This window comes from Orycteropus afer, unplaced genomic scaffold (genome assembly GCF_000298275.1).
Source record: "Orycteropus afer afer isolate SDZICR_OR568_19922 unplaced genomic scaffold, OryAfe1.0 scaffold00090, whole genome shotgun sequence".
Classification (NCBI taxonomy): Eukaryota; Metazoa; Chordata; class Mammalia; order Tubulidentata; family Orycteropodidae; genus Orycteropus; species Orycteropus afer.
Genome location: NW_006921677.1, coordinates 6837187 through 6848665, shown reverse-complemented (window position 1 = coordinate 6848665; position 11479 = coordinate 6837187). Strand labels below are relative to the sequence as shown.

Genomic DNA, 11479 nt, shown 5'->3' with positions numbered 1-11479 from the left:
ATTTTGGTCAATGACATGAGGCAAAGTATATGTGAACTGCTGTATGAAAAGTGAATTTACTCTGCAAATCTTCACCCAAATCAAAATAAAATTAAAAAAAAAAAAAAGAAATGAGAAAAGATTGAAGTTGTTAAAGATGTCATATTATTTGGTTCCACAATCAACACCAATGGAAGCAGCAGACAAGACAGACAATGTATTGTATTCAGCAAATCTGCTGCAAAAGACCTCTTTAAAGTGAAGAGCAAGGTTGTCTCCTTGAAGACTAAGGTGCACCTGACCCAAGTCATGGTATTTCCAGTTGCCTCATATGCATATGAAAGCTGGACATTGAATAAGAAAGATTGAAGAAGAGTTAATGCTTTTGAGTTGTGGTTTTGGTGAAGAATGCTGAAAGTACCATGGACTGCCAAAAGAACTAACAAATCTGCCCTGAAAGAAGAGCAACCAGAATGGTCATTAGAAGCAAGAATGGCCAGACTTCGTCTCACATACTTTGGTCATGTTGTCAGAAGGGACCATTCCTTGGAGAAGGATATCATGCTTGGTAAAGTGGAGGGTCAATGGGGAAGGGCAAGGCCCTCGATGAGATGGATTGACACAGTGGCTCCAACAATGGGCTCAGATATGGCAAGGAATGTGAGGCTGGCACAGGACCAAGCAGTGTTTTGTTCTTTTGATCATGGGATCACTATGAGTCGGAGCTGACTCGATGGCACCTAACAACAACAACAACAAAAATATGAACAAAGTACAAGTATTGATTGTACTGGAGAAAATGAAAGACCAAGAAGGCATGAGATGTACAAAAATAAATAACAAATGAGCAGAAGTATGCTCTTCCTTATTGGTAATTACCATAACTGTAGATGGACCAAATGCTCCAATCAAAATGCAGAGAGTGGCAGAATGGATAAAAGAGAAGATCTAAATATATACTGTCCAAATGAGACCCATCTTAGACACATAGACACAAATAGAAAGTGAAATGATGGAAAAATAATCATGCAAAGAATAACCCAAATGTAGGTGATGTTTATGTTGCTATCAGACTAAATAGACTTTAAAAATAAAAGCATCAGTTCATCAAGAAGATATAACAGTTATAAATACTCCTACTCCTCACAAGCTGTACCAAAGGAAATGGCAATAAATAAATAAGGCTCGAGGAATTTAAGGAATACCCTTTGAAATGTTTCAACAAATGAGTGCTGCTCTGGAGGTGTTTATTCATTTATGCCAAAAACTTAGAAAGACAGCTACCTGGCCAGCTGACTGGAAAAGATCCATATCTGTGTCATTCCAAAGAAAGATGATCCAATGGAATTTGGAAATTATCAAACAATATCATTAGTATTATACACAAGTAAAATTTTGCTGAAGATAATTAAAAATGGTTGCATCAGTTTATTGACAGGGAACTTCCAGAAATTCAAGCTGGATTCAGAAGAGGATTAGCATGTGAATCTTGGCTGAAAGCAAAGAATACCAGAAAGATGCTTACCTATATTTTATTATTTTGATGGCATTTGACTGTGTAGATCATAGCAAATTATGGATAACATTGTGAAGAATGGGAATTCCAGAACACTTGATTGTGCTCATGAGGAGTCTGTGCCTAGACAAAGAGGTTGTTGTTCAAACAGAACAAGGGGTTACTGCCTGGTATCAAATCAGGAAGGGTGTGCATCAGGGTTGTATCCTTTCACCATACTTATTCCATCTGTATGCTGAGCAGATAATCTGAGAAGCTGAATTATATAAAGAAGACTATGGCATCAGAATTGGAGGAAGACTCATTAACAACCTGTGATATGCAGATGACACAACCTTACTTGCTGAAAGTGAAGAAGACTTGAAGCACATACTGATGAAGATCAAAGCCTGCAGTCTTCAATATGGATTATACCTTATCATAAGGAAAACAAAAATCCTCACAACTGGACCAATAAGCAGCATCGTGATAAATGGAGAAAAGATTGAAGTTGTCAGGGATTTCATTTTACCTGGATCCACAGTCAACACCCATGGAAGCAGCAGTTAAGAAATCAAATGTTGTATTGCCCTGGGCAAAACTGATGCAAAAGACCTCTTTAAAGTGTTGAGAAGCAAAGATGTCACTTTGAAGACTAAGGTACACCTAACCCAAACAATGGTATTTTCAATCACTTCATGTGAAAGCTAGACAATGAATAAGGAAGACTGAAGAAGAATTGATGCCTTTGAATTGTGGTATTGGCCATGAATGCTAAAAATACCACAGACTGCCAGAACAAGGAACAAATCTGTCCTGGAAGAAGTGCAGCCAGAATGTTCTTTTGAAGTCAGAATGGCCAGACTTTGTCTCACCTACTTTGGTCATGTTGTCAGAGGGTGCATTCCATGGAGAAGATTATCATGTTTGGTAAAGTAGGTCAGCAAAAAAAGAGGAAGACCCACAACATGATGGATTGACAGTGGCTACAATGATGAGCACAAGTATAGCAAGGATTTTGAGTATTGTGCAGAACCAGGCAGTGTTTTGTTCTGCTGTACATGGGGTTGCTATGAGTTGGAGCTGAGTCAAGGCACCTAACACCAATACTCCTCACTTATTGACTATTTCGCTATCTGACATTTCACATTTACAAAAATAGGAAAAATTCTATTATCCATCCATTTTGTACATTAATGATGTACATCTGGCAGTAACAAATGCTGACATGCAAGGCAAAAGTAACACTGGCTTTGATGGTTAAGGTTTTTGGACAGTTTGGTTTGGCCATGATTCTCAGTGGTTTGGCAGTTACATATGGTATAATTTGACAGTTATCTGTGATCTGGTGTAGCTATCCTCCATTTTCACATAATACCAATTTTCACATAACAACCTGGTATTTGTAAACTTGGAACCTAACCATATCAAAAAGTGAGGAGCAGGCATATATACACACCTAACATTATAGCCCTAAATCTGTAACTGAATCATTAATAGAATGGCTGAATGAATAGACAATTTTACAATAATAGTCAGAAACTTCAGTTCACCAGTTTTAATAATTGAAAGAACGCATAGCAAGAAGATCAATAAGGAAATAGAGTCCCTGAATGCTACTATAAGCCACATAGACCTAACAGACATATATAGAACATTCCACCCCGAAACACAACAGTGTATACTCTTCTCCAGTGCACAAGGATAATTCTCTAGAATAGACCATATGTTCAGTCACAAAGTAAGTCTCAATAAATTTAAAATGATCAAAATGGTACAAAGCATCTTCTCCAACCACAGTGGAGTGAAATTATAAATTAATAACAAGGAAAACTTAAAAATATACAAATACATGGAAATTAGAACACACACTATTAAACAACCAATGTTGTTGTTGTTGTTATGTGCCGTCGAGTCGGCCCCGACTCATAGCGACCCCTCCTTGGGTTTCCGAGGCAGTATCACTATGGAAGTAGGATTGCCCAACCTTCCTTCCGAGGAGTGGCTGGTGGGGTTGAAGATAAAACCAGGAGATAAATCAGAAAATAGAGTTGAATGAGAATAAATGCATAAGATACAAAACTTTTGGGATACAGTGATGTCTGTGGTCAGAGGGAAATTTATAGAGGTAAGCACTTATATTAAAAAAGAAGAAAGAACTCAAATTAGTAACCTAACTTTACAACTTTAAGAACTAGAAAAAGAAGTGAAAACTAAACCCAAAGCTACCAGAAGGAGGGAAATAACACAGATCATAGCAGAGATAAATAGAGAATAGAAGAAAAAAAAAAAAAATAGAATCAATGAAAGCCACCTAGAGTGACAAAGAAAAAGTGGGAGAAGATGTAACATTAGAATGACAGTGGAAACACTACATATGACTGTACAGAAATAACAGGATCATAGGAGAATATTATGAATAGTTGTATACCATAAAATTAGGTAGGCTAGATGAAATGGACACATTCATAGAAATAAATAACTTCCTACATTGACTTATGAGGAACTAGAAAATATCAACAAACCCATAGCATGAAGAGATTGAATCAGCAATCAAAAACTTTCCAACAAAAAATGTCTTGGACTAGGTGGCTTCACTGGAGAATTCTACCAAATATTTATAAAAGAAGCTACTCCAATCCTTCTAAAACTTTTCCAAAAAATAGAAGGAACATTTTCTAACTCATTCTATGAGGTTAGCATTATTTTGAGCCAGAAAAATAGGACATTCAGTCCTTGTTGAGTGTTTCTTTTGTCTTTCCTCACTATGAAGACATCATTAATATAGTGGAAGGTTAGTGCTTCCTCAAGTCAGAATTTTTTCCAAGTCACTACTGATTCATTGGGAGCTATGGTGGCATAGTGCCTAAGGCATTTGACTGCTAACCAGAAGGCTGGTGGTTCAAACCCACCAGCCACTCCTCCGAAAGAAGATTGGGCAATCTACTTCCATAGAGATACCGCCTCAGAAACCGAAGGAGGAGTCACTATGAGTCAAATCAACTTGACAGCAGTGAGTTCACTGACTAATCACTGATAATTAATTAATAATTGACTGATAATTGGGGTATTTAGGTATGCTTGTGGAAGGACATTAACGGTGTGTTAATGCCACTCATTCCACACAGTGGCATACTGAAACTGTTAGAGCACTGGGAAGGAGGATGGTGAATAAGGTATTTTCACTGTCAATTTCTGCTTACCACACTCCCTCAGCTTTGGAAAATATAGTCTCTGTGACAGTCACAATGTCAGGTACTGCCAGTGCCCTGGGCAACACTACAGCATTGAGCTGCCTATAATCAGTGGTGAGTTTCTAGGCACCAAAAGTCCTTGTTCACAGGCAAGATGGGCTGTTGGATAAAAAAAAATAGTCTCTCAGAGAACTTTGTCTTCTTTAAGATCACCAACGAGGACAATTACTTGTTTTTCTCCCCCAAGCAGGTGATGGGAGCTCTGGTGGCATAGTGCCTAAGGCATTTGATTGCTAACCAGAAGGATGGCAGTTCAAACCCACCAGCCATTCCTCAGAAGGAAGGATGTGCATTCTACTTCTGTAGTGATACCACCTCGAAAACCCAAGAAGGGGTCGCTAAGAGTCAGGCCCAACACAATGGCAGTGAGTTTGGTTTTGTTTTTAGGCAGGTGATACTGTGCTTAAGAGACAATGGCACTGTGGTCAGTAGTCAGGTATATACCCACTCTTCACTTATCAACATGGTTAGGTTCCAAAGATTAAGCTGCTATGCAAAAATGGAGGATGACTATATCAGATCACAAAAAAGAAGGATGACTATATCATTACATAACTGCCAAATCTCATAATTACCTAACTGCCAAATTACATCATTATGTAGCTGCCAGATTACATCATTATATAACTGCCAAACCACTGAGAGTCATAGACCAGCCAAGTTGACACATAACCTTAACCATCACAACCAGTGTTACTCTCATCTAACACATTGGCATTCACTACTGCCAGGTATGTATCATTAATGTGCTAAATTGTCAGGTAGTAGTTTTTTACTATTGTTGTAAACGCAAAATGTCAGACAATGAGACAGTCACTAAGTGAGGAGTAAGTGTATTCACATTCTTCCACATGCCCCAGTAAAATAGCCAAGTGCAGCAATTTCCTTCAGAGCCTGGGTGTGAAGTTGAGCACGTATACACATGACAATATTTCTATACCAGTAATGCATTCAGGACTGGAGGCCATGATAATGGATGTTGAAGGGGTCTACAGAGACTAAACCATTGTTTGGTCTGGGTGAAAGTATAGGTGGCGGTGATGGTCACAGGCACCAAACCTGAGGTCATTATTTGTTTCTGCTCATCCTGGTACCAGGGTTGTGGGAATCACAGTCACCTCCACACTAGTATTCAAAATGCCCTACAAGTAAAATTCATTCTCACATTCCCACTGAACTCTGCTTTGGTACAAGGTCTTTGTTCCCACTGGGAACAGAGTGACCTTGGCCTAATAACTGGTCTTGTTTATTTTTGAAAGTGAAGAGTTCTAGGTAAAAGTTGAGACTCTCTGATTAACTCCATATTCACATATTCTCAGGGAGGCCCTGAGGAAATGGAACTTGCATTAGTCATAAGGGCTGTCACTTATAGACCATAGTGAGGCCTCTACCACCTGCAGTTTATCATAAGCTCCTTGGTGAGGTTCCTATAAATCTCATCTTTTTGCAAAGGTCTTTGGTGGGATTTTCTTGAGAGAGTACCCGATTACCATTTTTTCATTGCTCTCTGTGCTGATAATCTTTGATATTTTGGCAGTAGCTGCTTTTGGCAGGCCAGGAAGTATCAGTTAAGAACCAGGTTGTGTCACTGAGTGATTGACCAGATCTTACTAGGAGGTTTAATTGAGATCCATAATGAATAGGAGAGGCACAAAGAAACCTAGAAATCTGATCCTGGTTAACAATCTCATTATCTGTAGTCCCACTCTCTCTTATAGACACAAGGGATCACAAGAGTGGCTTACAGGGCCACTATAGCCTATGCAAGGGAGATCCAAATAAGTTGTTTAGTGGCAGAGAACTTATCATAGGTGGTACACATATAGTACCTAGTTGAGGAAGATTTCAGGTGGCCATGTCCTCTTATCTCACTTCACTCTACCTTCTCCTATCATTCAAAATGGCTGATCTCAGGGCACACTGAGTGAGAGTCTGTGATAAAATGCCCACAAAGTTTCACTCTTCATTACTAAATTTAACTCATTCATGACTGGATTATTTTCTTCTTTGAATATTTCGTTGATACATTGTGTTTTCAGTAAACGAACAGACAAACAAGAAAAAAACAAACTCATTGCTGTTGAGTCAGATTCGACTCATAGAGACCCCTCCTTGGGTTTCTGAGGTGGTATCACTACGGAAGTAGATTGCCCAATCTTCCTTCTGAGGAGTAGCTGGTAGATTGGAACTGCCAGCCTTCTGGTTAGCAGTCAAATGCCTTAGGCAAGACATGCTTAAATCAAGGGAAAAAAATGTTCAGTTTATGTGGATTTTGACACAATTATGTGGGACACATGTGTCCCAATGGACCCTGATGGTAGTATTAGTGGAGTGAGGCCTGTTTCTTCAGATTTGTGCAGTTATACAGGTTTCCACTAGGTGACAGCACATACTACAGCTGGGATAGCAGCTTCCCAAGAAACCTGAGAGGCTGAGAATATAGATGGGTGAAATATGTTCCAAAAGTCATGAAAGGGTTAACAGGATCACCTCTCATCCTGGAGGTGAGCTAATCAAGTCTCTAAGGTCTCAACCATCAAGATTTTAAGTGATAAGGAAGTGATTGAGTTATGCTCTACATTCGTTTTGAATTAAAGGCACAAGTCTAAAGACTCACTGTTGCAGGCTGTCTGGTGGCACCAGGAACCAGCTAAGAGCTAAAAATAGTTATTTGATACAACACAGCAGAATCTCCAATGACTTTCAGTTTGGAAATAGTAGCCTAGGAATTGTTTCCCATCTTTCTTTGACTTCTCTAATTTGAACCATGGGAGAGCTTGGCTGGGGAAATGGAGACTTAAGAAAAGGACCAGTGATCTCCCTGAGAACCAAAAACCTTTTTGTAAAATATCCACTACACAGGAGCACCTCAAATTGTCTGTTTGCACTTTCTGGACCCATTGACCTCTCTGGTGAAGCACACTGTAGTACCCTCAGATTCTTGCAAGTGACCCACTAACCCTCTCAAAAGAACCCCACAACTTCAATATTGCCTTCCTAAAGTGGCACCTGGGATCTTTAAACCTTTTTGTTTTCCAGAGAGAGAGAATGCTTCATTGGATGCAATGATCCCTTTGCCAATTTCTCAGAAAGACAGCTGCCAGGTGTTGAGGGGGTCAATTAAGATAAAGATCCAAATTGAAAGCAACAATTAAGTCCTTATTCACTTACTGTGTAGAGTTTTGATGGCACTGTGGTTAAATCATTGAGCTGCTAACCAAATGGTCAGCAGTTCAAACCCACCAGCCACTTCACAGAAGAAAGATGAGACAGTCTGCTTCTGTAAAGATTGACAGCCCTGGAAACCCTATGGGGCAGTTCTACTTTGTCCTATAGTGTCACTATGAGTCAGACTTGACTTGATCTCAGACTTGACTCGATCGCAGACTTGACTCGATCGCAGTGTGTTTACTTACTGTGATAGGATAAGCAAGAGGCTAAACAGGAATGGGTACTGGCTGTCTTAGTGTTCCATTTCGCTCCAGAAAAAGCTTTGGAGAGGGTTAGAGATGTCAGCACAAGCTGAGAGGGGATAGTCTTACTATGGAAGGAGACACCCCCCAAAAAGCCACCTACCGTTTAATGGGCTTAGGGTTTGGGAAAAGAGGGAGAAGGACTATGAGTACAAAAACCAGAATAGTGAGTCAGAACGGAGAAGAGTCTTCAAAGTCGGACAAGATGGTCTTGACAGAGAAACCTGAACAGTATTCCACCAACCCTCTATTTTTCCTGGTCTCACTATAAAGAGGCCTCTGAATGTATGTGTCTAAGATAGGAATGCAGATATGTACAAGAGCATGGCTGGAGATGGGAAGGCTGAGTTCTTGACGGTAACTCCCTCCAGAGACTTCAGCGCAGTGGCTGTGCACCACATTTGGTGTGGGGAGGGCAGCTTTCACCCATGAGGCCTGCCAGGCAAAGACTTTGTAATTGCCTATGATTAGGCCTAAAAGTACACATAGAATTTTGGCTTGGAGCCAGACTCCTCAGTATATACAGATAAAATGAAACACACAAATACACCCATATATATTATACACATAAAGATGCACATATAAACATGTAATGTGCTATATGCATGAATATATGTGTACATAGACATATTTTTCACATCATGTGTTCTCACTAACATCTTCAATTCTTCCCATGGGGTTTTCTTACCCTTCTCCATTTCATATGTATATAGCTTTTCTTCAACAGTATAAATTTTGACCCTAAAAAATATCAATTCATTTATGTTTTGGCTGAATTCTATATGGTTTCTACAATTGTTTCAGAATTGCTTACCTCATAACAATTGTATAAATAAATCTACTAAGAAGATTTCATGATCTGTTTGCAATCCACACACACTCTTGCCCAAGACTGAGGGACTAAGAGTGTATGTGTGTGTATGTGTGTATTTTTTATATATGAACATAGTGTGTCATGTTTTTCTTGGATTCTCACTGTCTTCGAGTCAATTCTGACTGATAGTGGCCCCCACTGGGTTTCGAGATGATAAATCTTTACAGAAGTAAGTTGCCCCATCTTCCTTACACAGAGTGGCTGGTGAGTTTGAAACACCAACCTTCTGGTTAGCAGACAAACGCCTTAGGCACTACACCACCAGAGGTCCTTTTTCTTAAATTAATGCCTTTTTTATTTTTCCTTTAATTTCACTTGTTTAAATTTGACTCCAGTTTTAATTGTCTATGTTTTCTCCTTGTTAATTTTATTGTTGGAATATGTAGATTATTAACCTACATGACATTAATATCATAGAATGACATAGAACATCATACATGAAGAAAGCAAAAGGTCATTAAAAAGACAGAAGGACAAAAAGACTGAAATGGATGTCAAAAGAGACTTGTAAACTTGTTCTTGAATGGAGAGTAGCTAAAGCAAATGGAAGAAAAGATTGAAATTGTCAGGAATTTCCCTTTACTGGATTCATAATCAACAAAGAGGAAGCAGCAGTGAAAAAATCAGATAACTTATTGCACTGGACAGATCTGCTACAAAAAAAAATCTCTTTCAAGTGTTAAAGAGCAATGATGTCACTTTGAAGATAAGGTGTGCCTCACTGAAGCCATCATGTATTCAATAACCTCATATGCATGTGAAAGCTGAACAATGAATAAGGAAGCCTGAAGAAGAATTGATGGATTTAAATTGTATTCTTGGTGAAGAATACTGAAAACACCATGGACTTCCAGAGGAATTAACACATCTGTTCTGGAAGAAATCAGCTGGAATGCTCCTTAGATATGAGAATGGTCAGACTTCATCTCATGTACTTTCTTCATGTTGTCTGAAGGGACCACTCACTGGAGAAAGATATGATGCTTGGTATAGTAGGGGAAAAAAAAAAAAAAAAAACTGCCATAGAGTTGATTTAAACTGAAAGCGACCCTTCCTTGGGTTTCCAAGGTACCATCTCTACAGAAGTAGATTGCCCAATCTATCCTTCTGAGGAGTGGCTGGTGGGTTTGAACTGCCAGCCTTCTGGTTAGCAGTCAAATTTCTTAGTCACTATGCGGCAAAAAAAGAGAATACTCTCAACAAGAAGGATTGACATGGTGGCTATGATGATAGGCTCAAGCATAGCAAATATTGTGAGGATGATGCAAGACCAGGCTGCTGTACATACAGTTGCTGTGAGTTGGAGCTGACTTGATAGCACCTAACAATAACAAAAACTAACTTTAATTTATTAAAGCAATACTTGAAAATCTAGTTGGTTTCCAATATTTTTCAGTGATAAATATAACTATTATAAGCAACATTGTGCATATGCATTGTTATTATTTGGTGTATGAGTAAATAAAAAAGTATAAATTATGAAAACTAGAGGCTAAAATTGCTGCATACCAAGTTCCTTCATCTCGGACAATAGCCTATGTGACAATGTCTCAATGTCAGGTGGTGTCATGGAAAATGGTGACACTTCAGCACTGAGTGCTGATAATCCGTGGTGAATCTCCAGGCACTTGAGGTCTTTTGCACATGCCAGAAGGAGCTATTATGTGAGAACTAATTTCACAGAGAACTTTGGCTTCCTTAAAATGAGCAAAGAGGACAGTTACTTCATATATTTCATTTCATATATTTGATGCCTATGAGTAGTTATGAAATAATGTGACAGTATGAATACATATTCTTTAAAATTCTCAAAATTTTCACATCAGATCTAGCATTGAGCAATTTACTTGTAGCTTAACAAAAATAAGATAAAATGCTGCTGTGAGCTTGTTATTTAGTTGAAATGTAAAAATTTCACTGGAAATACGCTTTTCTATTTAGTGATTAAATGCATATCTTTATGTAGCTCAGGATAAAGAATCATATGAAAATATTATGCTTGAGAAGCAAGATTCAGTGTCAAAAGCCCAAACACAAGTAAAGAAACGAAGATCCAGGGATGGAAAACTCAATGGTAAGTATATTAATTATAGATATAAAGCTATAATTATTATTAAATTTTTAATTTTAGGTTAATCTCATCAGATCTCTTAAATTTCATTCATATATATATATGTATTGTGTTGTTGTTGTTTGCCATCAAGTTGGCCCCGACTCGTAGCAACCCCTCCTTGGGTTTCCGAGGCAGTATCACTGTGGAAGTAGGAATGCCCAACCTTCCTCCCAAGGAGTGGCTTGTGGGTTTGAACCACCAGCCTTCTGGTTAGCAGTCCAGTGCCTTAGGCACTATGCTACCAGAGCTCCATATATATAAGCTCTGTAGAGATACTGCTGCCTTGGAAAC

At 38.7% G+C, this 11479-nt stretch overlaps 1 protein-coding gene across 1 annotated transcript in view; it reads left to right on the top strand.

The window, feature by feature from the left end:
• CCDC7 (coiled-coil domain containing 7) overlaps positions 1-11479 on the top strand; it is a 370614-nt gene that overhangs the window by 356960 nt on the left and 2175 nt on the right. The window contains exon 21 of the mRNA XM_007942477.1: positions 11042-11149. Coding sequence (XP_007940668.1) covers positions 11042-11149 — 108 coding nt within the window. The remainder of the gene's footprint in view (positions 1-11041; positions 11150-11479) is intronic.